Source organism: Chiloscyllium plagiosum, chromosome 21 (assembly GCF_004010195.1).
Source record: "Chiloscyllium plagiosum isolate BGI_BamShark_2017 chromosome 21, ASM401019v2, whole genome shotgun sequence".
NCBI classification, from domain to species: Eukaryota; Metazoa; Chordata; class Chondrichthyes; order Orectolobiformes; family Hemiscylliidae; genus Chiloscyllium; species Chiloscyllium plagiosum.
In genome coordinates this window covers 23,382,206-23,409,642 of record NC_057730.1, presented here as the reverse complement: position 1 = coordinate 23,409,642, position 27,437 = coordinate 23,382,206, and the positions used below count along the sequence as shown (strand labels likewise).

At 41.2% G+C, this 27,437-nt stretch overlaps 2 protein-coding genes across 10 annotated transcripts in view; one reads left to right on the top strand and one right to left on the bottom strand.

Annotated features, from left to right (window-relative positions):
- Window positions 1–1,015, bottom strand: part of LOC122560659 (ankyrin repeat and SAM domain-containing protein 3-like) — a 14,485-nt gene extending 13,470 nt beyond the window's left edge. The window contains exon 1 of one of the 2 annotated variants that reach the window (XM_043711546.1): window positions 655–1,015. The gene's annotated coding sequence lies outside the window, so the exon portion shown is untranslated. The remainder of the gene's footprint in view (window positions 1–654) is intronic. The other variant, XM_043711544.1, reaches the window with a different exon arrangement.
- LOC122560658 (dynein axonemal assembly factor 8) overlaps window positions 177–27,437 on the top strand; it is a 102,053-nt gene continuing 74,792 nt past the window's right edge. For 5 of the 8 annotated variants that reach the window (XM_043711543.1, XM_043711540.1, XM_043711542.1 and 2 more), the window contains exons 1-8: window positions 4,467–4,562; window positions 5,586–5,794; window positions 7,372–7,482; window positions 8,324–8,926; window positions 9,379–9,484; window positions 18,505–18,691; window positions 21,060–21,230; window positions 21,901–21,993. In XM_043711543.1, the coding sequence (XP_043567478.1) occupies window positions 5,624–5,794; window positions 7,372–7,482; window positions 8,324–8,926; window positions 9,379–9,484; window positions 18,505–18,691; window positions 21,060–21,230; window positions 21,901–21,993 (1,442 nt within the window). In that variant the 5' untranslated portion in view covers window positions 4,467–4,562; window positions 5,586–5,623. Of the gene's footprint in view, window positions 196–3,799; window positions 4,245–4,466; window positions 4,563–4,748; window positions 4,786–5,585; window positions 5,795–7,371; window positions 7,483–8,323; window positions 8,927–9,378; window positions 9,485–18,504; window positions 18,692–21,059; window positions 21,231–21,900; window positions 21,994–27,437 lie in introns of those variants that run through there. The other 3 variants (XM_043711538.1, XM_043711537.1, XM_043711539.1) reach the window with 3 other exon arrangements.

Genomic DNA, 27,437 nt, shown 5'->3' with positions numbered 1-27,437 from the left:
CCACCTATCGCATTTCTGACGCCCCTCCCCCAAGTCCCTCCTCCCTACCTTTTATCTTAGCCTGCTGGACAAACTTTCCTCATTCCTGAAGAAGGGCTTATGCCCGAAACGTCGATTCTCCTGTTCCCTGGATGCTGCCTGACCTGCTGCGCTTTTCCAGCAACACATTTTCAGCTAGATACATGAATAGGAAAGGTTTGGATGGATATGCGTCAGGAGCAGGCAGGTGGGACCAGTTTAGTTTGGGATTATGTTCGGCATGAACTGGTTGGGCAGCAGAGTCTGTTTCTATGTTGTATGGCTCTATGAGGACGTCAAAGAATGAGTGATATCGTGAGTCTGAGGATGAGAATATCATGCATCGGTGAAGAATCAGTAATCTACTAAAATTGTATTTTAAGTAATCAAATAATTTAAGGAGTTTTAGAACTTTCCAGTTGTCCCATCAGTGTATTAGTAACATTAGTTGCTATAGGTTACTGTCACCCCTGTTGCTATGGGTTACTGCGCCCTAGCCGTGTCGTGACCCCTGCTGCTCGAGGTTAGAGTGCCCAGGACTCCTGTCAACGGCGCGAAGTTATTTCTTTTACAATCTTTGCTTCCATCCGCAAGAAACGATCCCGTCACTTCCCCACTCCCTGCAATGATCAGTACCTTTTTATTTAAAAAAGTAGAAGTATTGCCGCTGGACAGAAAATGGCCACTTTACCTTCTCGGTGCTGCTTCTCTTCCGGCTACAGTAACATGTGATATACACCAGCCAATCACATACTCAGGAGGCAACATAGACGATGAGAGGCAGGTGAAGGCAAGATGGGTCTTCACTGCAGTAAAGAGCTCTGCTTCGCCAAGCATAATGCCCCTCTCATGGAGGTCTTCCCTAGTTGTCGCTGTTAATTTTATGTATCTTTCTCATCAATCTAAATACGCATCTCTGGAGCAGGTGATACTTGAACCTGCCAGAAATGGGGACAATACCACTGTACCAGAAGAGTAAAGTGACGTGAAGGTTTATCTTTGTACTAGAAAACTTTGCTATTGCTAAGTTTGCATGGTTTCATATTTCTTTGATTTTTTTTTAAATCAAATTCCAATACAAAAGCAAATTATTTTGCATGCTGGAAATCTCAGACAGAAGATGCTGAAGTCATCAAGTCATACAGCATGGAAAAAGACCCTTTGATCCAACCAATCCCAAACTAAACTAGTCCTATCTGCCTGTTCCCGGCTAATATCCCTCCAAACCTTTCTTATTCATGTACTTATCCAAACGTCTTATAAATGTTGTAATTGTACCGGCATCCACTACTTCATCTGAAAGCTTATTCCACACATGAACCACCCTCTGTGTAAAAATAAAAGTTGCCCCTTGTGTATTTTTTTCAATCTCTCCTCTCACCCTAAAAATGTGCTCCTTAGTTTTGAAATATGCCATCCTAGGGAAAAGACAACTATCATTAGGTATATCTAAACTCATCATTATTTTATTAACTTCTATCAGGTCACCTCCCAACCTCCTATGCTCCTGTGGAGAAAAACAATTGGTTCTTGCCAGAGATGCGGCCTGATCTGTGGAGTATTTCCAGCATTTTATGTTGTTACTTTGTATTATGGAGTGCTTTAAATTTAATATTATTTGAAGTACTTAAGTTTTGAAAGATTGTTTAAAAATATATTTATTTCAAGTTTTGTGGAAATATATTTAAAAGAGGTCATTGAAAGTACGTTCTGAATTTTGGAGATTTTCTTTTCACAGCATTTAATGCACATCACATTACTAATGGTATCTACTTGCTTTGCTGTAGATGACTACTGGGGATATTTTGAAAACAGACTGGCTGCTTTTTGTTCAGTTGGGGGGGAAGGCTGGTAAGAACAATCTGAGGCAGAAGGAAGCTTGCTTAAAAAAAAGTTGTCCAGCTCATCTCTCTCATTTTTGAAAAGAAATTTCACTTGTTGAGTGCAAGGTGGAATCTATTTGTTCTTTTGAAATAATGACTGAAGTAACATCAGAAGATTTTATTCCTTGAGCAAACTGTCTACAAGACTTCAGAGACATGAATAGTGACGTGACCACATGTGCCAGAAAATCAGAACAGCACAATTTCGAACATCTTTTGCTTTATCCTTTGGCCTTTATGAATAACTCTTGCAAAAATATTTTTCTTCCTTATTTTTCCAGAAAGCCAATGTCTGCAGATACTTTTCTCTTTTTCCTGAAGCAAGCATGTTATGGAGATATTCAGAGGGAGAAACATTTATATTTCTCTACTACTGATGGTGTACATTAACCAATTATTGCATCTTTATTGAATTTGTTATATTTTCTTAAACCTGAAAATGTGTTTATTAAGCAATCTGATTTATAGATCTTTTTGTTTAAAAATATGATAAAGAAAAGTCATTTAATTGTCCATTTTAAAGCCTGGGAAAAATATTTCTATTTTATGTTGTGACCCATGGGGCTATGGGACTAGAACAATGTTCCTCCTGATTCGTTCAGAACAGAAGAAATTCTGAAATGCTTTACAAGCCAGGAAGTATTGAGAAGTACTTTTTTTCAAGAAATATTTCTCTACAAAATATTTGTTTTTGTAAAAATACATTATATAACTGCTTTGAAAAATGTATTAGTACTTGGCGTACTGGCTGACTTGTCGTAGTCTTTTAACCTCTACATCTGCTGTAAGTGCTTTTGCATGCAGGCTGTGGCAGCCAGGAAGGTACAGCCAAATGGTGACCCTAATTCTTTTCCAAGAGCTAAAAAATGCCAGTTACTGTTTTACAAAAGCACAGCAAGAGGTTTTAAACTGAAAAATAGTGATTTTTCAGTCTTGTAAGAGAGACAGCTACTGAATGAAACAGCAAGCAAGAAAAAATACAACTGCAGACATTTATGTACAGCTAGAGAAGCTGTGCATTCACTGCAGGCAGCTGACCACCATTCCTCAGCAATGGAAATGGATCAGTAACAACAATTACCGTAGCCACAGCACTTGGCATGGGAGTGACACACCGGGACAAGCAGCTACCAAACAGTCAATGTCAATGCACATATGTACCATTGTACAAGCATTGCAAACAAAATCTCTCTCAAAAACTGACAGAACTGGAACTGACTAGAGGTAACACACAGTTCTGTTAATACATGATAATTTTCACTGATCATATTGGGTAACTTCACATACCAGTTGGTTTGCCATAGTCATGTGAACTCCAGGTGCCTTTGTGTGCAGCCTGTGATAGCTATTAAATGCACATCTCTTGAAAAATTTAACACTGCCACTGAGTTTAATACAGTTAAATTACTTTCAACTGGTGAAGTAAAATATAGTCAAGGTAGGGAAAATCAGCAGGCAATCTGTGCACTGAAGGATTTCACAAAGTGAGATAATAGACCAGTTAATCAGTTTTAATGACGCTGCTATGGGGAAAGGCTGACCAGGCTGGGGCTATTTTCCCTGGAACGTCGGAGGCTGAGGGGTGATCTTATAGAGGTTTACAAAATTATGAGGGGCAGTGATAGGATAAATAGACAATGCCTTTTCCCTGGGGTGGGAGAGTACAGAACTAGAGGGCATAGGCTTAGAGTGAGAGGGGAAAGAAATAAAAGGGACTTAAGGGGCAACTTTTTCACTCAGAGGGTATTATGTGTATGGAGTGGGGTGCCAGAGGAAGTGGTGGAGGCTGGTACAATTGCAACATTTAAAAGGCATGTGGATGGGCATATGAATAGCAAGGGTTTGGAGGGATATGGGCCGGGTGCTGGTAGGTGGGACTAGATTGGGTTGGGATATCTGTTCGGCATGGACGGGTTGGATCCGAAGGGTCTGTTTCCATGCTGTAAATCTCTATGACTCTATGATGTTCATTAAGTCACCAGATAAATTTTGGGTCACTAACTTGCTGTGATTCACTTCCATGTCCCTGTAACCAACTGCAGCTCAGGGGACCAGCAGCACTCACTTCTCCTCCATGGACATTGATGTAAAATCTGACAGCCCATGTCGACCATCCTGGTACTTCTATTAGTCAATGCAGCATGATCTGGAAGCACCAACAATCTGCATTGAGGACATTTTCTGCATCAGGACAGAAACCCAGCTCAAACATGGATTAGTTTGCAGTTCAGGGATGATCACTTTGTCTATTCATGTTTATAGCCTTTAGAAAGGGAGGGGGTGCACATTTTGTGGAGTGCTACATCAATCTCACAGCTGCTCCATGTGCCAACAGCTTCCACGGTAAGTACACTACATGTGAAACAATCAAGCAACCATATATTCACTGCAAAGAGTAGTCTTCAGAAAGTCCGCAATGAATAAAGAGTCCTCCACGAGAGTGGCGCTGTGTTTGGAGGACCTGATCGCTACAATAGGGCGGGAATCATCTTGGCATTACTCGCTACTTCTTGTTACAACCGTGCCTGATTGGCGTCTCGTAACCATGGGCAACAGTATCTTCGGTGGAAGGCGGGGGGCGCAGTTTGTGCCTGGGGCTTTTTAAACCGTGTGACCGTTACTGAGAGGTGGAAAACAGTTTCGATGAAATAGATGTGGGAGGTAAATGTATACCGGCGGATGGGTAAGAGTAGTAATTAGATGCCTCCGAGAGAAGGATGGATGGAGCGGAAACATGTCCTTAAGGAAGGGTGATTGGTTAAGGGCAAATCTATGTCCCCTGAGCAAGGAGGGTTTGGATGAAGGAGGAAACAAACACATGCTCCTGGGAAAGAAAGGGCAATCGGGGGCTGGTTAAACCCCCAGAGGAAGGTTGAATGGGGTTGTAAGTATGAGCCTCAGGATGAAATCGGGTAAGGTATGGAATAAATTGGTATCCATAAGGCAGCAAACACGTGTTCCTGAGTGAAATGTGGCCTGTGGGGCAAACACATTACCCAGGAGAAAGGTGGGGAAATGTCTCTAATCCTGTCCCTATATTTAAAGAAAGGATGATATGGGGCAAGGATAGGCACAAACCTCTGGAGGAAAGGATGTGTTGGGGTGCAAGGATATACCTCTTGGATATACCTATGTGCGATGGCAAACAGATGTTGCCTGGAGGAGGGCAAACACATGACCTACAGCTGGGGTTTGGGCAACACATCTGCGTGGAGAAAGGATAAGAAGGACAAGCAAATACAGTAACCTGGGGTGGGGCAATAACGATATGCAGTCAGGACATATCCCAAGAAAACTAGATGGCGAATACATGTCCTGGATGACTGGAGGGGGTGGGATTGAGGATGAACACATGCCCCAAGTAGGGAATGAGGTATGGTGGGTGTTGTCATACACATGCTGCCAGTAGAGGGGGTGTGGGAGAGGCAAATTAATATTCCTGAGGGTGGAGGGCTTGGGGAGGGGCAAGCATGCCCTCCAAATGGGAGGTTACAAACATATGCCCCTAAGCTAGATGGGATAGGGTGTGGGGGTAAGCAAATGCCTCTAAGGAAAATAGGATTGGGTGTGGTGGCATACTAATGAGTTCCCTGGAGAAAGAGAAGTAGAGGGGTGTTTGACAGGGACAGAAATTATGAAACGCTGTGTTGTTCCTGACCCTGGCCTTTAATTGTTTGTTTTCAGATTCTTTACTGCATGAGGAAGTATGCTCCTGAATAAAAATGAGTTCAAATAATAATCACAAACCAGCAGAGATTGATGAAGGAAACAATGAACTTCAGAGAACATATGACAGCACAATGGTTGGTCGTGATGGTCTGAAATCTTACTGGGATAGGATATTTGCACATGTTAAGGATGAACTTCCTTCCATTGATTCAGACCTTTCATCAGTAAGTCCCAGCTTTGGAATCCCATAGCTAAATATGGTTGTGAATTCCCTGATTGTGAGGTATCGATTACTAGCAGGTGATGGAACAACTGGAAGCATTTCCTCAATTTCTTAATCTGTTCTGAATGGAGTCTGAGGTAGCTTATTGCTGAGTGAATAATTTCATCTCTGGTACTTCCACTTATGAGAAAGGCTATAGTCTTAAAACTTGTCCTTAAACATTTAGTCTAAAATGTAATGTTGAATTATAGAACACATTTGCTGCACACTAGAAAATAGACAGGCAAGGAAGGTAAGGCAATTAAGAACATTTGCCTTAACATCAGTGAATCTGTATAAACTGGACAATGAGTGATAGCATTCACGGCTGTTCCTCTGTGAAATTAAAAACAGCGTTTGATTCTGACCTTGAAACGAAACTCTGTATCAATTAACTTCTCTCCTGAATTATTGTCCTTTACTGTTATCTGTCTAGTTCAGAACAAGCAGAGCTTTTGTAAGCTTTTGAAAAAAAAAGCCTATTTGTGACAGTACAGCTTTTGTAAAACATTTTATATAAAGATAGCCTATTTGTGATAGTTCAGCAGAGTAGCCTGCCCGGGCTCTTGAAAAGCTGATGTCCTACTCTCCTGGGTTATTAGAATCCAGTTAGCCTGGCTTATAGGTGTCAGTGTTATGTTGTAACAGTGATGCTATTAGTAAATAAAGGGGATGACTAAAATTAAACTAAACTGTCTGTAAGAGATTTTTTTTATTTCAGACTACCAAAAGTACGACCTCCGGGACGAACCAAGAGAGGCTTACAGGTTGATTTCACAAGAGATTCCCTGGGCCATCTCAAATCTGTACTTTATCATTTAGCCAAATGACAAAAGCAGCAAGCATCATGTGGTCATCATTTTGGCCTTCTATGGAAACAGTTTAGAAAAGTGATGGAATAGACTGCAAGAAACAAAATATGGGATGAGTAGCAGACGTCCATCTCTGAAATAGAAAAGTATCAGGCCAATGTAAAACGAGTGTTGATTCCAATTGCACAATTCATGTTAATTCCCAAGAACAACGTCACCACCTGGATGATTCACAAAACAGTCATAAGCCTGATTAAACAGTGGGCTGTCACAGTGCACATATGCATTGTTCTATGCATCCCTATTTGTGAGAATGATCATATTATGTAGAATATTATAACCCCATCCCTTTATCTTCAATAATCATTCTCCTTAATCATCATCTAGAAGCAACTGGCAAAATGATTGACTTCCCCAACTTCTTATTGCACTTGCAGCTGATTCTGTGTTTTGAGGGTTGACAATCTGTGCTATTTTGATTACATTTCATGAGTTGGATTAGATAGGGAGCATGGCAAAGCTGTTTGATCATGGTAAGCCTCATATTAGACCCTGACAGTAGAGTATTCTTCACTTTAACCATTGTGCCATTATGGTTCTTCAGATGTGAACCCCCAATCTCCCTACGAATATCAGTATAAAATACCTTTCTCATCAACCTAACACCTTTCATTCTTTATTCTTACTAAAGATCCAAGCCCTCATATTCTGCATTTTCTTTGCACAGTCTGGTTCAGAAGATGGTGAAGTTGCTATTTTCCAGCGTGGTACTATGGGCCTAATTTCACACGTGCCCGACGATCTGGGGGACTTGTCACTTGATGATCCTGTCCTTGAGGTAAAATCCAACTGTTCAACAAGTATCCCATTTTGTCATTATTCTCTGTATCCTGCTGCCTGTGGTCCATTTTGCTATACATTAGAATCTAGTTTATGCTTTTCTTTGCTGACAGAGCTCTAGCCGATTCTGCTGATTCCATCTGAGATATGACTCTATGATTCTATCACATGAACTTTAGTTCACCCAACACTGCACTGATTTGAAGTACAAGTGCTTCAGGCCTCATGTTAAACCAAGTGCAACTAGGGACAGGCAATAAATGCTGGCTAGCCAGCGATGCCCATGCCCCACAAGTGATTAGAAGAAAACATTGTACATCTTGTTGTTTGAGGCAGTGAAACAGTCTTAACTTATTATAGCTACTGTAGTAATTGAAATGAATGCATCCCCCCATCTGTCAGGCATCACTGTGCATGAACTGTTGGTCAAGCTAGTTTGTAAAGCAATTCAGTGATGTGACTCCCTCTCCCACATTTGGTGTTATGTATTTTTCAGGCTTAAGTAAAATCAGGTATGTGTCGTTTTGTCAGGTGCAAACTAGGATGGACGTGGAATTGCTAAATCTTCTGAATAAAGAAACATCTGACTCTCACTATATTTTATGTAGAACAGAAATGCAAGATTTGTACTGACATAGAGCCTGATAAACCAATATAGGAAGAAGAATTGTGATCATTCTATAGTTCTTCTGCTCTGGCCAATATTCATAACTAGTGAAGCTTCTCATCTGTTCATTTGTTTTTAATTTTTTTACTTACATTATCCCTTGAAGTTTTAACTTAATTAACATTAAATTTCCATCTTGGTGACAACGTCAATGACTTCTGAATGTCCACAGGAAATGCTGGAATCTGCAAGATGGCCACGTGAGGCTTGGGCACAAGATTATAAAGGAAGAGCATCTGAGCAGGACTTTCAGGGTGAAAATTCAAGGCATTTAGAAAAGTCTACCACAACTAATAAATGCAACAATATTGAAAACATAATGCTGGGGCAACCAGCAACTCCTATCACTGGTGAGAGTGAGAATTCACTGGGCTTAGAAGCAGAATCCAGGCCTAGTAAAAATAAGTATCTTGCAGATCTAAGAAATAGTGGTGGGGGAGAACCACAGTCATCCATAATACCCAAAGCTATTGACAATAAGGAACGGGAAATCCTAAGATGTCAAGGCAGTGGAGACAGGAATTTAGATTACCGCTGTATCTCCACCAAAGCAACAGGCGGACTTTCAGAATTGACAACTGAAAATGACCTCATGCAAAATATCTCCCAAAAAACTCCAGAATTGGTCTTGAACAAGACAATAGTCACAGAAAGGCATTTAGTAAATTCCAGTCAAGACCAAGAAACTACACAAATTCCAAAGGAAGGGCTAAAGAGAAGGAAATCAACACGCACTGTACGGCATGGCCACAGACCACCTATACTGTCTTTAGAGGTGAGCTGTAATATATGTTTCTGTTTTCTGTTTGTGAAACTGCTTCCTTAAGGTGTTGCAGAAGAGGCCAGTGTTACATAGGACTAGAATACTGACCATAACTGAGTTGATAAAAAGTACTCACTGTCTTTTCACCTCTGGTTAAGATTGTGACTAGACAGGAAAGGGATTATGATAATTGTGATTTTTAATGTGCAGGTCAAGTATGAATTAACAGGGAGAAGCATCTATTTTCTTACACATTCACCATTAATATTTGGTAATGTCTGAAGTGCCATCTTTGCTCCAACCAATATTAGGATCAAAGACTGAGGCTCCCTAATGTGTGTCCTCTGCCTCTGAAAGCTGCCCTTGAATTATACTCTCTAAACTGATACTTTTAATTTTAAATCTAATTATATTTAGTGTAAACTGGCAAACTGATCTCTGACTTTTATTGAACTTGTTTATAGTGTGTAGAGCAAATTGACCTTGATGGGCTCTTAAAGACTCTGCAACAGGTGGGAAAGAGCAGCAGTGATTTTGAAGACATCATGAATGGAATGTGGCCTGCTTCAGGTAAGTAGTGATCACATTCACAAATTTGTGATCTATTAATATTTGCTCTTTTTCCATTGCCTTTGTTGGCCTTTAAAATCCTCCTATAACCATGCAGGAAGATAATCTAAGTTATGCTCATCAGGATAGAATGTTCGAGGGAATGTGGAATCAGATTCTCCATAGACCTTTTTCATCTGTAAACAAGAATTTAGGGGGACTCCATCATTCTGCCTAAAGCAGGAACCTAGACCATTTGGATCTTGATAAAAATCTAGCGTCTTCCATTCAAAGCTCTAAATTGTTTACATATTAACCATTGTGTGAGAAGAGTCAGCCTGAAACTGCGAGTAAGGTTGTCAAAATACAGCAATAATAGAAAAGCAACTTGCCAAGAGTGTTGGAGAAAATAATGCTCCTCACAGCCTGAAAAGGGATATCCTAAAACTTTGATGGGACACTGTCTAGCAGATACTGACATAGTGAGTAAGCTTGTCAGTGCACCCTTACTACCTGGTCCCCGGAACAGTATTCTGATAAATTGTATATCTAGGACAGTTGAGGGAATTTTAAACAAAAGGGGAAGAGGGAGCTCATGAGGGTGTTTATGTGGTAAAGTAAAGGACAAGGCAATAAAGGCTAACTATAATCAAAGCAAGGCAGAAACACAAAATATATAAATCATCAGCTGTAGGTGAGGTCAGGGTTTGCAAATTCTAGATCTGATAATGAACAATAAGAAAAGGTTAACTTATGACCTCATATAAAGGAACCTATAGGTAGCAGTGACCATAATATGACTGAATTTTGCGTTCAGTTACAAAGTTAAAAATGTGGGCCTAAGTTTAGTACTTTAATCTTAAAAAGAACTTAGGTTAAAAGGTAGAACAGTAGAGATGCAGTGGCAGACATTTCAGGAGATTTTTCACAACGGTCAGCGAAGATGCATTGCAGGAAAGAAATACTCTCGGTGAGGGATGCACCATTTGTGGCTAACTAAAAAAGTCAAAGGTAGTATCAAATTGAAAGACAAAGTATATAATTCTGCAAAGATTAGTAGGTCAGAAGTTGTACCAAATTTAATAACCAATAAAAAGTGATTTAAAATAATATGAGAAAATAGGAGAAATTAGAGAATGAGAGAAACCTACCTAGAAATATGAAAATATGGTAAAAGTTTCCACAAGTATTTTAAAAAGAGTGCAGCATTGATGCTTTAGAAAGAGAGAGTCTGGAGAATTATTATTGGGAAATAAGGAAATGGTAAAGTATTGAACAGACATTTTGTGTTTGTCTTCAGTATCGAACTTGTAAGTCAAAGATGAAAAGATGGGAGGAACATAAAACAATTAGAATTGCCAAGGAAGTATGACTGAAAAAAAATTGTTCGAACTAAAGGCTGACAAGTCCTGTATCCAAGGATCTTAAAAGAAGTACGTGCTGAAATAGTACATGCAGTGTTTGTAATTACCAAACTTCCCATAAATTCCAGAAAGATCCCTTTATATTGAAAAATAGTAGATGTTCTCTTTAAGAAAGAAGGCAGACAAAACAGGGAACTGCAGGCCAGTTTGCCTCCAGGGAAAATGATAGAATCTGTTAAGGAGGTTAAAGCAGAACACTTAAAATAATCTTGTTGCCTTTTCCTGATTGCATTATGTTTGTGAAAGGAAAAGCTCATCTGACAAATTTATAGTGTTTCTTTATGGGAGGACAAGAGAATATGAATAAAGTGGCACCTGTAGATGTAGTGTAATTGAATTTCAAAGGTTACTACTCAAAATTAGGCACCATAATGTAGGGGATTATGTCCTAGCATGGCTGGGGGATTTATTGATTAACAGGATGCAGAGGATAGAGATAAATGGGTAATTTTCACATCGGTAAACTATAACCAACAGAGTCCCAGGGCTAGAGCTTTGAATATTTATCATCTATTTCAGTGAAGGTAGGGACTGAATGTGTGGTTGCTAAGTTTGCTGATGTCACAAGCTGGTTAAGAGAATAGGTTTTGAAGAAGTCATAAGAAACTTGCAAAGAATTATAGATAAGTTTAGTGAACAGGCAAAAAAAAGTGATAAATTCTGGGAAAATTTAAACTTGTCCACTTTGGCATGAAGAATAAAAAAACACTTTACAGGGAGAGAAATTAGGATCCTAGTGTCCTGATACAAAATTCAATATGCAGGTGTAACAAGTAATTAGGATGGGAAATGGAACGTTGTCATTTACTGTAAAGGGAATGAAGTACAAAAAAGAGGAAGTATTACTAGAGTTGTAGCGGGCTATATGGAATACTATGTATAGTTCTAGTTTCTTTACTTAGGAAAAGGATATATTTAATATGAAGGAGTTCAGAGAATGTTCATTTGACTGATTTCTGGGATGAAAGGGTCACCTGTTGCAGAAATGTTCGATCGGTTCGGTCTATGCCCATTAGATTCTATAGAAATAAAAGATGATCTTGTCAATAAACATATGTTCCCAAAGGGACTTGATGGGTTGGATGCTGAGAAGATGTTTTCCTTTATAGGAGGGACTAGAATTATAGGACAACATTAATCAGAAACTTGACTGCATCTATCATATAAATACAATGGCTCCAAGAATTTGGGAATTCTCTGTACAATAAATCAACTCCTGACTCCCCAAAGTCCTCCACAAACCCTATGAGTCCTCTGTAAGTCAGGAGTGTGGTGGAATATTCTCTACTCATTTAGATAAGTCGAGCTCCAACAACAATCGAGGCTTGACATTATCTATGATGTAGGGAAGCCAGTGTTGGACTGTCCTGGACAGTTAAAAAAAAAAACACTAGGTTTTAGTCCAACAGGTTTATTAGAAAGTACAAGCTTTCGGAGCACTGCTCCTTCATCAGGTAACGCTTCGTCAGGTAACTAGTGGGGCAGGATAATAGAACACAGAATTTATAGTAAAAGATCAAAGTGTCATACAACTGATGTGATGTATTGAACAAACCTGGATTGCTGTTAAGTCTCTAATCACTTAGAATGGGGATTGACTAATATATGAATCCCAGAACTTCTTCCAAGTCACAATCCTGAGAGAACTTAAAAATGTTTTATCAGTAAATTAGAAAAAGGTGGCATCTCAGCTCAGAGGTACGAGGTTAGAGTCAAGATTAGAGTGATGCACAGCAGGTCAGGCAGCATCCGAGGAGCAGGAAAATAGATGTTTCGGGCAGGAGTCCTTCATCAGGAATGAGACTGGAAGCCTCAGGGGTGGGGAGATAAATGGGAGGGGGTGAGGGTGGGGAGAAGGTAGCTGGGAGTGCAACAGGTGGATGGACGAAAGAGTAAAGTGATAGGTCAGAGAGGAGGATAGACCAGATAGGTGAGAAGGAAGACTGACAGGGGGGACAGGTCATGAGGATGGTGCTGAGCTGGAAGTTTGGAATTGGGGTAAGGTGGGGGAAGGGGAAATGAGGAAACTGGTTAAGTCCACATTAATGCCCTGGGGTTGATGGGTTCCGAGGCAGAAGATGGGACATTCTTCCTCCAAGCATCAGGTGGTGAGGGAGTGGCGGTGGAGGAGGCCCAGGACCTGCATGTCCTCGGCAGAGTGGGAGGGGGAGTTGAAATGTTCAGCCACAGGACGGTTGGGTTGATTGGTGCAGGTTTCACGGAGATGTTCCCTGAAGGGCTTTTCGAGAAGGCGTCCACTCTCCCCAGTGTAAAGGAGACCGCATCGGGAGCAATGGAAGCGCAGGTGAAACTTTGATGGATGTGGAAGGCTCCTTTGGGGCCTTGGATGGAGGTGAGGGGAGAGATGTGGGCGCAGGTTTTGCAATTCCTGCGGTGGCAGGGGAAGATGCCAGGAGGGGAGGGTGGGTTGTTGGGGGGTGTGGACCTGACCAGGTAGTCGCGGGGTGTGAACCTGACCAGGTAGTCGCGGAGGGAATGATCTTTGCGGAAAGTGGATAGGGGTGGAGAGGGAAATATATCGCTGGTGGTGGAGTCCATTTGTAGGTGGCAGAAATGTCGGCAGATGATGCAGTTTGTGCAGAGGTTGGTGGGGTGGAAGATGAGGACCAGGGGGGTTCTGTCCTTGTTGCGGTTGGATGGATGGGGTTTGAGGGCGGTCGTGTGGGACGTGGATGAGATGCGTTGGAGGGCATCTTCCACCACGTGGGAGGGGAAATTATGATCTTTAAAGGAGGCCATCTGGTGTGTTCTGTGGTGGAACTGGTCCTCCTGCAAGCAGATACAGCGGAAGTGGAGGAATTGGCAATACAGGATAGCATTTTCGCAGGGGATAGGATGGGAGTAGGTGTAATCCAGGTAGCTGGGGTATGTAAAAAATGTCAGTGTTGAGTCAGTCGTCATTGATTGAGAGGTCCAGGAAGGGGTGGGAGGTATCAGAGATGGTCCATGCGAATTTAAGGTTGGGGTGGAATGTGTTGGTGAAATTGATGAACTGCTCAACCTCCCCGTGGGAGCATGAGGTGGTGCCGATGCAGTCATCAATGTAGCGGAGGAAAAGGTGCGGAATAGTGCTGGTGTAACTAAGGAAGATGGACTGTTCTATGTAGCCGACAAAGAGACAGGCATAGCTGGGGCCCATGCGGGTGCCAGTGGCTACCCCTTTCATCTGGAGGAAGTGGTAGGATTCCAAAGAGAAATTGTTGAGGGTGAGATCCAGTTCAGCCAAACGAATGAGTGTGTCAGTGGAAGGGTACTGGTGGGGATGTCTGGAGAGGAAGAAATGGAGGGCTTGGAGGGCCTGGTCATGGCGGATGGAAGTGTAGAGGGACTGGATGTCCATGATAAAGATGAGGCATTGGGGGCTGGGGAAACGGAAGTCTTGGAGGAGGTGGAGGGTGTGGGTGGTGTCCTGAACATATGTGGGGAGTTCCTGGACTTGGGGGGGATAGGACAATATCGAGATAGGTGGAGGTGAGTTCAGTGGGGCAGGAGCAGGCTGAGACAATGGGTCGGCTGGGGTGGTTAGGATTGTGCATCTGGGGAAGGAGGTAGAATCGGGCGATGCGAGGTTCCATCTTCCATAGTTACACCAGCACCACTCCCCACCTTCTCTGATACCTCCCTCCCCTTCCTAAACCTCTCCATCTCCATCAACGACAACCGACTCAACACCAACATTTTTTACAAACCCACCGACTCCCACAGCTACTGGATTACACCTCCTCCCACCCTATCTCCTGCAAAAATGCTATCCCATATTCCGAGCTCCTCCACCTCCGCCATATATGCTCACAGGAGGACCAGTTTCACCACAGAACACACCTCCTTCTTTAAAGACCATAATTTCCCCTCCCATGTGGTTGAAGATGCCCTCCAACGCATCTCATCCACATCCCGCACCACCATCCTCAAACTCCACTCCTCCAGCCGCAAAAAGGACCCCCTTGGTCCTCATCTTCCACCCGACCAACCTCCACATAAACCGCATCATCCACCGACGTTTCCACCACCTACAAATGGACCCCACCACCAGCGATATATTCCCCTCCCCACCTCTATCTGTTTTCCGCAAAGACAATTCCCTCCGCGACTACCTGTCGGGTCCATGCCCTCTTCCCCCCCCCCCCCAAACAACCCACCCTTCCCTCCTGGCACCTTCCCCTGCCACCGCAGGAATTGAAAAACCTGCGCCCACAGCTCCCCCCCTCACCTCCATCCAAGGTCCCAAAGGAGCCTTCCACATCCATCAAAGTTTCACCTGCGCTTCCACAAATGTCATTTATTGCATCCATTGCTCCCAATGCGGTCTCCTTTACATTGGAGACTGGACGTCTTCTCGCAAAGCACTTCAGGAAATGTCTCTGTAGCACCCACACCAATAAACCCCACCATCCTTGGCCAAACATTTCAACTCCCTCCTACTCTGCCAAGGACATGCAGGTCCGGGGCCTCTTCCACCGCCACTCCCTCACCACCCGATGGCTGGAGGGAGAATGCCTCATCTTCCGCCTTGGAACCCTTCAACCCCAGGGCAATCAACATGGACTTCACCAGTTTCCTCATTTTCCCTCCCCCCACCTTACACCAGTTCCAAGCTTCCAGCTCAGAACCATCCTCATGACCTGTCCCACCTGTCAATCTTCCTTCCCACCTATCCGCCCCACCCTCCTCTCCGACCTATCACCTTTACCCCTTCCTCCCTCCACCTATTACACTCCCAGCTACCTCCTACTCAGCCTCACCCTCTCCCATTTATCTCTCCACCATAGAGGCTTTCAGTCTCATTCCTGATGAAGGCCTCCTGCCTGAAATGTCGATTTTCCTGCTTCTCGGATCTTGCCCGACCTGCTCTAATCTTAACTCTCATCTCCAGCATCTGCAGTCCTCACTTTCGCCGGTGTGAGGTTAGAGTCTGAGTGTCTTGAGTCAGCCTGGTTCTATTTCCAAAGTAGGAATTTATAAGATGTGTGACGGCGTATATGCCTTTGAGAGGGTGTGTGCATGAGTGTGAGTGTCTGTGTGTGTATGGGTGTATGAGAGAGAGTCTGTGTGAGTGTGTATGTGCACTTGTGTATGAGTGTGTGTGCAGTGGGGTCTCCTGTAGTGTGGCATGGACCCAAGATCCGGGTTGAAGCTGTCATCATGGATACCAAACTTGGCAACTCTAGGTTGTTGTACAACCCAAAGTCTGCCTTGGAAGATGGTCACCCGAAGATCTGAGGCTGAATGGCCTTGACTGCTGAAGTGTTCCCCCACTGGGAGAGAACATTTCTGTCTGGCGATTGTTACGTGGTGTCCATTCATCCATTGTCGTAGCGTCTGTTTGGTTTTGCCAATACACCATGCATTGTGGCATCCTTGACTGCAGTGTATTAGATGGACAACGTTGGCCAAGTCACATGACTACCTGCCGGCCACATGGTGGATGGTGTCCCCATGTGTAATGGTAGTATCCATGTCCACATTCTGACACGTCTTGTAGTGGTTGTCACGACAGGGTTGTACAGTGTTGTGGTCAATGTTGTCCTGAAGGCTGGGTGTTTGCTGTGAACAATGGTCTGTTTAAGATTTGGTGGTTGTTTAAAATCAAGGAGTGGAGGCGCACAGAAGATCTTGGTGAGGTGCTCATCCTCATCGATAATGTGTTGCAAGCTGCGAGGAACATGGCATAGTTTCTCTGCTCCCAGGAAGTACCAGATGACAAAGGGTACCCTATTGGTCGTATCCCGTGTCTGTCTCCTGAGGAGATCTTACAGGCTGTCAGTCCATGTGACATTTTATAAATTCATACTTTAGAAATAGAACCAGTCTGACTCCAGTTTGGGATACAGACAGACTCTAACCTCACACCTCTGAGCTGAGATATCACCTTTTCTTTATATACTGATAAAACCTTAAGTTGTCTCAGAACTGTGACTTGAAAGAAGTTCTAGGATTTACATATTAATCAATCAAAGCCTGCATCCCCATTCTTAGTGATTAAAGATTTAACAGCAATTTTGGTTTGTTCAATACATTGCATCATATGACACTTTGATCTTTTACTATAAATTCTGTTTCCTGTGATCCTGCCCCTCTAGTTACCTGACAAAGGAGCAGCACTCTGAAAGCTTGTACAGTACTTTCAAATAAACTTGTTTGACTACAACCTGATGTTGTGTGATTTTTAAGTTTGACACGAGATCGGTAGAACATCCTACTTTGCCATCTGATGATCATAATATATAGGAGTAGACTGTTCAGCCTACTGTGCCTGCTCTGTATTCATTCATGTCCTGGTTATCTGATTGTGACCTTAATTTCACTACCTGTCTGCCTCCCCTAGCTCTTGACTCACTTGTAGATAAAAAATATGTCTAATTCAGCTTGACAGTTTATGACTGAAAGACCATCAACTTAGTGAAAGACACTCTTTGGTCTGCCTGAGATCTGTTGGTATTCCAGTGCCGGGAGTTGTCCACAACTGGTTGGAATGTGCCAGCAATGTCCAGGACAACATACTGAGGGACATAAAAAAACCTAGTGCAGCTGTCACAAAATTGCAATAAAGAAAGACCTCACTCTGAAACCTTTGGGCAATAGTGTTTGGCGCAGTGAGGGGCTGAAACAGGATATATACAACTCAGATTGTATTTTTGACAAGTAATAAATATTGCTAATATTAAATATAATTGTACTTGTAGGGAGTAAAGGCAGTGTTAGAAGAAACTGATATGGTTTCCACCTTGAGCAATGTGAATTTTAGTCATGTAATGCATAAATTTTATGAAATAAAGTATATTTTTGGAAAGAAAACGGTAGACAGATGAAATTGATTTTCTGACGCAAATGCTGATTAAAGTGAAAACTGAAATGACTTTACTTAAGAGCTAAGCAAGTGCCTATAGTCCCAGAAACAGTCAGGTACAGACAAATGCTCCTTTTCCACTACCTGTAACTTCACCCGATATATATGTGGGCGGCACGGTGGCACAGTGGTTAGCACTGCTGCCTCACAGCGCCAGAGACCCGGGTTCAATTCCCGCCTCAGGCGACTCTCTGTGTGGAGTTTGCACATTCTCCCCATATCTGCGTGGGTTTCCTCCGGGTGCTCCAGTTTCCTCCCACAATCCAAAAATGTGCAGGTTAGGTGAATTGAACATGCTAAATTGTCCGTAGTGTTAGGTGAAGCGGTAAGTGTAGGAGTATGGGTCTGGGTGGTATACGCTTCGGCGGGTCGGTGTGGATTTGTTGGGCCGAAGGGCCTGTTTCCACACTGTAAGTAATCTAATCTAATCTAGATAGGGTATTGTTGACTTTCCTCTTGTTGAAATTGCATGCCTGATTAATTTTTTATTAATTAACATAAGCTGTGACTTTGCTGCATGCATTGCAGAAGTTCTAATAGATGGAATTTCCTGGGTAACTGCACAAACTTAGCTACTGCAAACAATATAATGTGACATTCAGCTCAAAGCTATGGAAAACCGCACACTGTGTCACAAAGCTACACATTAATTAGTTTTGCATATGTGATTTTATGTTGTGCCTAAAGAAATGTAGATCTGCATAAGTGTAAGAGTGGATTTCACTGTGTATCCTCACTTTACAATGCAGTACCTTCTCACATTAAGAATGAGCAGAACCTTATGGAACAGCTCACCTCATTGTCTATCAAGCAATCAGGTGGAGTTATCTCATTGAATAACCAAACACCAATATGTAATGGAGAGCACCAGTCCAACAGTGCGACACAGAACAAACTTGATGGAGACAGAGCTAATAACCTTAAACAATTCCTAAGGTATATATGTCAAGCTAGTGATTAATATTTTTAAATTTTTTTTAAACAATGATTTCAGTAAAAATGCTTTTCGTTTAAAAACATAATAGATATCAAAAATGAAATTACTTCACAGTCATTAGAATGTTGGATAATCTAACATTAAAAAATGAATGAAGTTCATGCCTAAGAACATGATGTAGATCTTGTTTCAGATATTTAACTAAAAAACAACACAGTATGTGCCTTATTATCGACTTGTTTTAATATTCAGAGCAATTGTTGACAAGTGGACTTCAAGCTGCACATAGCAAGCTCTCACAAATAGCAAATGAGAAGAATACCAAATTAATTTGTTATTTTGGGTGGTGTTGATTGAGGGAGGAAAATTGGCCACAAATTGAGATAATATGCTTTCTTTTTGAATATTGTCATGGGATCTTTAAAACTCATGATGTCCAAGAGACTGATTGCATTTATGGAGCACTTAATAATTGTCTGAAATACCAGATGTATTCTGGAAATTAAATTCTGTCAAAGCTATAATGGTAAGTGAAATAACTTCACAGAAGTTAAATTCTGTCATCAAGTCACCCACCATTTACTCATGAACTGTCCTTGACTTTAGTACTACCTCTTCAGAATCAGCTATCAGAGACCCAGATTCTGACATTCCTCCTTTTTTCTCTGACACTCCTCTTCTTATCTGTCAGCCAGGGCTCCCCGATTGGGGTTGTTAACCTGATCCAATCAGGGAAATTATATTCTATGATGTTAGGCTGGCTGACCTCATTACAATCATTACATCCCTCTTTCTCTGAGTCCATGAACATAGGCTGGAGACCCTTTGGGGCCTTTCAGCACCAAGTCAGGCTCCTCCAACTTGGCATACAATATGGGCGGCGTGTAACACACAGGAGCTCACCTCTTGCACCAGGAGCGTTTCGGAAGTATTTCACTCTCTTCTTCCAGTGGCAAAGCTTTTAAGGCAGCTACGTCCATCATATACATCTCTGATTCTAAGGACTCATCAACATTCGATGGAGAGAATAAACACATGGGTTCCGGCAGCCTTTCTCACTGTTCCGTGGGGCAGGGCACATTTTGCTCCTGCACCATTTGCAAATTCACAGCTTTCATATGGTCCACATTCTTGTTCAGAACCATTGGACCTACTCAAACTTTATACATCATCAATCCCGACCTCATAGCTACTGTGCCTCTTAGCCATGCTGGGCCATTACTGTGATTCTTACATCAAACTTCATCCCATACCAACCTGTTGCCCTCACTTGGCGGAGTCTTATGACTGGCATTCGGATTCCTGATGCCATTTCACCCTCTCCCTCAGGTCCGGAAAGATCAGACTTAAGACCATGCTAAGTCTTCTACCTATTAGCAGCTCTGCTAGTGCTATCCCTGTAGTTGCATATGGGATAGTCCAATTGTCAAGGCTGTTTCTGCAAGCCAACCTTAAAAATTTGGACTGCTCTTTCTTGCCAGGCCATTCATGGATGAATGGTATGGAACTGTTCCTTATGTCAAATCCCATTCAACTTTAGGAAATACCCAATTTCCTTGCAGGTAAACAATGGCTCGTTATCTGTGACCAACAATTCTATGATTCCGTGTATTGAAAAAGAAAAGTGCAGTTTTTCTGTTGTCATCCCTGTGTTTGCCAAATGCATGACCAACCACTTTGAGTGGACATCTACAATGACTGAGAACACTGAGCCCATGAAATGACCTGTATAGTCAACGTACCACCGAGTCCAAGGTTTATCCAGCTGTTCCCATGGATATGGGAAAGCTGCTAGCAGTAATTTTTGTCCTTGTTGGCACTTTCACTTGTTCTCCCTCTCGCTCTCTCACAAAAAAATGACACATTCTTTCCACAAACTGGGCTCAGTCCTCGCTAGATGGGTCAAATGAGTTATGTAACAAAGGCATGATATAAGAAATGCTTACCCCAACTCAAAGATGACTGTTGCAAGTGAGTTTCTTCCAGAACATGCTTTACCTTCACACCATTGAAAAAACTTCCCATCAACAAGTCATCCTTTATTTATACATGAACAGCTCTTGACCTTAATACTGTCACTTCAGAGTCAGCTTTTGGCGTCCCAGAGTCTCTAACACTCCTCTTTTTATCTGTCAGCCCAGGGTCCCTGATTGGAATGAATTAACAGCTCTTATCAGAGAACTCATTCCATGATGACCAGCTAGCTGATCTTGTTACACTCATGATAGTACGATAGGAACAACGTCAAGGAAATTCTCAGCCACAATCTCAGATCTGCACAAGAGTACATTTGTTAGCTCACATTGTAACATTTTGTTATGTAGTCGACTCATTAACTTTTCCTATGTCCTCATATTATGCTTTCAGTCCTGAAGCAAATACACGTACCAAATGGATGGGAGAAAAATTGACAATGAAAAGAGCTTCTGAACCAAAAACTATTTTCATTGATCTACGGAATTGGCAGCAGGAAAGAAGCACATTGCAGACAGATGGCAAAGGCAATAAGGAAAAGCTCACATATCTGCAGATAGAAAGGTAATGGACAGTAATTCAGGGTCAGATGCTTCGAAGTGTTTCGAAGAAGTATTCAACCTATGGTGTAAATTGACTGTATTCATTGCCTGTGCAAAAAGATTCCTGTGTAGATTGGCTCTGCACTCTGAATTCTGAATATCAAAATATAAGACTTGATTTACTCTCATCTGTATAAATACAGTGGTACTGAAGTATTTCTTTTCATAGAAGAGGTGAGATCTAAGCCCACCTAAGTAGTTAACTAATGAGTCCCCTCATGGCTTAGCAGCATTGAGAAAATGATAAGTTTTATTCCAAAGTCTCCATATTATTACTGATGTAATGATGGGCTATCCATGATCCGGCAAATCCAAAGGGCTGTAGAATTATCAGGTATATGTTTTCCTGAATTATATTCTCTGAATATTTTATTCCCTGGGAGCCCTGGATTGAAAAGCCTACTCATACATCAGCCCAAACCAAAGGACGCTCAACCAAACTGCAGTTGTTACTTTTTCCGCTCAGTGCATTTTTAAGATATGTGAGTTTACTTGTTTCCGAAAGAATTTACCGTGTTTATGAGTCCTCATCACCAGGGATATATGTTTTATTCCTAAGGACCTAATGCTGCCAGAAATCCACACCAGTTGGCAATTCTTAATTCTTGTTACTGTACTTGTTGTCCTTACAGATCTCTGGAGTCATCCTTTGAGGAAGACAACCAAAACAGTTTGTCAGCCCAAGACAGTGACCAAGAACAGAAAGAGCCAGAGAGTGATTCAGAGTAAGAAAGATTAATAAATTAATGTTTGAAAATGGGATTACTGCTATTTGAATAAATATTTTGCATTTGAATTCTTACAACTCCATTTAATCCCATGAAACTAAAGTGAAATAACTAAAGAAACTTGGTTGAAATGTGTTCATTGCTGTGATGTGAATGATTCACAATCTGATTTATCTGTGGGACTAAGATCCCATCGCAAGATGCAGATTGGCTATGATTACCATGTGATTTACAGCAGTAATGCTACCTTCCACCTATGAGAGTATTAAATGATTTTCCTCTTGCAATTGAAATATGTGCCACTATTGAAATTTAAGGAAATTGTTCAACTTGCATTGATGTAAGGGTATATGTTAACAGGTTTTAATGTCCATCACCAAGAATGGCTTGGTATCATTATTGTCTGAGGTGGCTGAGTCCTAAAACAAACTGAGATGCTAGACTGCATACACAGGAGGTGGAAAGGGAACTCAACAAGAGGGAAAAACCTACTAGACTTTATCCTTATTAATCTACCTGGGTGATTGGTTGCAGATGGATTGGTCCTTTACATTGGTAATAAGGACCACCAGCCAATCCTTGTGAGATGAAATCCTGACTTCAAATTGAGAATACTCGCCATTATGCTATGTGTCACTACTACCAGACTAATTAAGACAGAAATTGAACAGATCTAGCAACTCATACATAACCATCCACAAGGTACTATGGGCTATCAATAGCAGCAGAACATTGACCACTATCTGTAATCTCAAAACTTATAATATCCTTCACTCTATCATTACTGTCAAGCCAGGGGATCAAACCTGGTTCACGATAGCATGCAGGAGGGAATGCCAAGAGCAGAATTAGATAGTCTCAAAATAAGACTTCAATTTCATGATGCTACAACACAGGTCAAACAGGTTGAACAGTATGTGATAGACAAAGTTAAGCATTCCCACAACCAACAGATCAAATCTAAGCTCTGCAGCGTTCCTACATTCAGTCATGAATGGTGGTGAATGATTAAACAATTAACTGGAGGAGCAGGCTGCATGAAATACCTCTATCCTTGATGGGAGAAGCCCAGGACATCAAAAAACAAAATTGAAACAGTTAGAACTATATTCTGTCGGAAGTGCTGAATGGATGATCTATCTTAGCCTCTTATTTGGGAATAAAAGAAAAACAGCCTTTTAAGCATTAAAAAGTGATTTTCTAACTGAGAGAAGCTTATCTGTGTGCAGTAGTCAATAGCTTCAATTATTTTGTTTCATTGAATTGTGCCAAAGCTAGTGTGTTGTTATCACTCTTTATTTGGTGCAAAAGAAACCGATCCACAATCAGCAAGACTTCTGAAAGAGGCCACAACTGGGAAAAATAAAGTAAATATGAAAAGCTATAGATCTATGATAGGAAATGGAAGGCAAGCATATGCTGATGGATTAGGCAGCAAGTGACAACTTCACTGAACTACAACAAATAAGAAAGTGTAGAGAGGCTAACCAAGTTAGCAATTGTCTCTCCTCCATAAATCAAAGCCTAAAGGAAAGATTTTTCGGGCAAGAAAAAGCCTGATGCATTGACTCTTTCCTGGAAGTTCTCTGATATTGTTTTATGCCTGCAAAATATATAACACCAAAGGACATTAGGCAAGCACATGCAGAAAACCTGGCCTCAAAAGCCAAAGCAGACCCTGGAACAAGATGTAAGTGACCAACAAGGTGATATAACACTGACATTGTCATCCACAGATATATCAATGAAATGCACAGCCAACAAACCAAAATGACCAGCCCTTTCATTTTGTGAACCTCATATATCAAAGTTTAAGATAAACAGAAACTTTTATGACCATCAATATTGTATATCCCCAAAAGGCTCATCGACAAAACAAATTTATAACGGAGCTATCCATTCTGCAACCCACAAAAGACATACTCTCAGCAGATTGACAACATATGCAGTGGGAGGATTAAGCATACAATATAATTCATTCTTGGGATTCTTGAACTTCAAAATCAGGGCTTGCATTTGTTGCCTCACACTAAATCCCGGAAGCATGCAATTTCAGCTGTCTACAACTGAATGTTATAATCCCAATTGATGGTAATACTAGACAAGGTCAGATTCCAGTTAAAGTAGTGATACAGACAGTGATGAAGAGCAAATGAATCATAGCCAAAAGCCTGTTGGAAATGTGTTCAAATATGTCCAAGCATTACCAAAGTTTGACGAGAAGGTCATAGAAGCCTTTTTTATTTCACTTCAGCAAGGGGCTGAATGAATAAATTGGCCATTAGTCACATGGGTATTTTGATTCAAACAAAATTGGTAGGGTGTTTGCATTACTATTAAAGGAGGTATCTGGGAAGTATGATGAGATGAAAAAAGCCATCTCAAATGCAAATGAACTAATGGCAGAAGCCTAGAAAGAATATTTTAGGAATCTAAGGAGAGAACCTGATCAAACATGTATAGAGTTTGAAAGGATCAAACAAAGTAACTTTGATAGGTCGATAGGGGCACTGAAAATAGGTCAAACATATGACGCTGTTAGATAGACTGTTATTTTGGATGGGTTAAAAAATTCACTTCCTGAAATAGTGCAAATTCATGTGGAAGAGCCGAGTCTTAAAACTGCAAGATTAGCAACTGAAATGGCAGATGGTTATGAGTTAGTTCGTAAATCAAAATTTGGCTTCCGACATCAATTTCAAACAGTGATTTATAGAAATTGGGGAAAAGACATATCCTCAGGTAGAAAAGGGAAAAGGCGATTTCATTGAAGATAGTACAGATAGTTTACCACTGATTAAAAAGGAAACCACTGGTGGTGAGGAAGAGAAATAAAAAAGTCTCAGTTGTTTTCACTCTAATAAAGTAGGACACATGAAATTGCAGGTTGGTGTTTTACGAAAAGCACTGGGAAAATGGATGTGATAAAACAAAATAAGCTAATCGGGTTTTTTAAAGTGGTAAAGGAGATGACAGTGAAAGCTAAATAGCTGCAAGGAATGTATGACCCGGTCAAGGGGTTGGTTAATAAAAGGTACCAGATTTTTTTCAAAGAATTCATCTGTATGGGTGAGATTTACTCGTGTACTAGTAGGAATAGGTAAAGCAGTTAAAACTTTGAGATACAGAAGCAAATTAATCTTTGATGGTGAGTGATAAGGAGACATCTACTTTGCAAGGAGTATTGCCAGAAAAGGCAATTCATGGTGAAATTCATGGTGAGAAGAGTAGTATTCCATTGTATAAAATGAGATTGCAGAGTCTGGTGAAATGGTAGTTGGAATATTAGAAAAATTCTTTGTACCAGAGAATCAGTTTATCTTTGGGAATGATATAGCTAGATCACAGGTGGGAGTGATGCCTACTGTGGTTGAAAAGCCAGTGGAAAATAAGGTGACCGAGATGTTACAGAGAGAATATCCTGGGATTTTTCTTGATTCTGTGGTACAAAGTCACAAAGCCACAGATTGAAACAGGAAGAAAAATCAAAGAATAAGATAAGGAAGTTTAAGTTCAATTGTCAGAAACAGAGTTTGATCAAATGGTTGCAAGAAAACAAGAACAATTCGGGGACAAAGTGGATATGTTTAGTTCAGAGAGGTTAGTTGAAGTACAACAAAAAGATGAACAAGTGAAGCAGTTGTATCAAAAAGCAAGCACAGACGAATCAAAGTGTATCTCTGGTCTTAAACATGAAGTCTTGATTAGGAAATGGAGACCATTACATATTCAGGCAAATGAAAAATGGGCAGAAGTTCATCAAGTTGTATCACCTATGGGTTACAGAATGGAGGTGTTGAAGGTAGCACAGTACCAATTGAAGTAATTTGGGAGACAGGAAAGCTCAAGCCAAGGTACAAAAACAGCTTTATTGGCCTGGTCTATGTAGAAATGTAGTTGAATTTTGCTGGATATGTCAGACATGTCAAATAATAAGAAAACTTCAGGGAGGGATAAAACCCCTTAATACCTATTCCAGCATGTGAAGAACCTTTTACATGAGTTTTAATTGAGTAAGAATCAATATTTGTTGACCATAATAGATGTGTCTACTAATTTTCTGGAGGCCATTCCATTACACAATATCACAGCTAAAAGGATTGTAGAAGTGTTACTCAATTTTTTTTTAAACTAGATATGAACTAGCCACAGGGATACAGTCGGCTCAGGGTTCAAATTTACATCAAAAGTATTCAAGCAAATTATAGATAGTTTAAGAATAAAACAATTTAAATCAACTGCACACCATCCACAATCACAAGGGGCATTAGAATGGTGGCATCAAACTTAAAGACCATATTGAAGGCTAATAGTCAAGATTATCCAGAGTATTAGGATAAAGGAATTCTAATTGTACTTTTTGCAATTAAGGATGCATCTAATGTATCAATTTTGATGTAAATTTGAACCTTGAGCTGACTGTATCCCTGTGGCTAGTTCATATCTAGTTAAAAAAAATTGAGTAACACTTCTACAATCCTTTTAGCTGTGATATTGTGTAATGGAATGGCCTCCAGAAATCTAGTAGACGCATCTATTATGGTCAACAAATATTGATTCTTACTCAGTTAAAACTCATGTAAAAGATTCTTCAAATGCTGGAATAGGCATTAAGGGTACTGGTTTTATCATTCCCTGACGTTTTCTTATGTATTTGGAAAGGCAAGGACTGATTCGGGATAGTCAACATGGCTTTGTGCATGGGAAATCATGTCTCACAAACTTGATTGAGTTTTTTGAAGAAGTAACGAAGAAGATTGATGAGGGCAAAGCAGTAGATGGGATCTATATGGACTTCAGTAAGGCATTCGACAAGGTTCCCCATGGGAGACTGGTTAGCAAGGTTAGATCTCATGGAATACAGGGAGAACTAGCCATTTGGATACAGAACTGGCTCAAAGGTAGACGACAGAGGGTGGTGGTGGAGGGTTATTTTTCAGACTGGAGGCCTGTGACCAGTGGAGTGCCACAAGGATCGGTGCTGGGCCCTCTACTTTTTGTCATTTACAAAAATGATTTGGATGCAAGCTTAAGAGGTACTGTTAGTAAGTTTGCAGATGACACCAAAATTGGAGGTGTAGTGGACAGCGAAGAGGGTTACCTCAGATTACAACAGGATCTTGACCAGATGGGCCAATGTACTGTGAAGTGGCATTTGGAGTTTAATTCCGATAAATGCGAGGTGCTGCATTTTGGGAAAGCAAATCTTAGCAGGTCTTATACACTTGATGGTAAGGTCCTAGGAAGTGTTGCTGAACAAAGAGACCTTGGAGTGCAGGTTCATCGCTCCTTGAAAGTGGAGTTGCAGGTAGATAGTATAGTGAAGGCAGCATTTGGTATGCTTTCCTTTATTGGTCAGAGTGTTGAATACAGGAGTTGGGAGGTCATGTTGCGGCTGTACAGGACATTGGTTAGGCCATTGTTGGAATATTGTGTGCAAT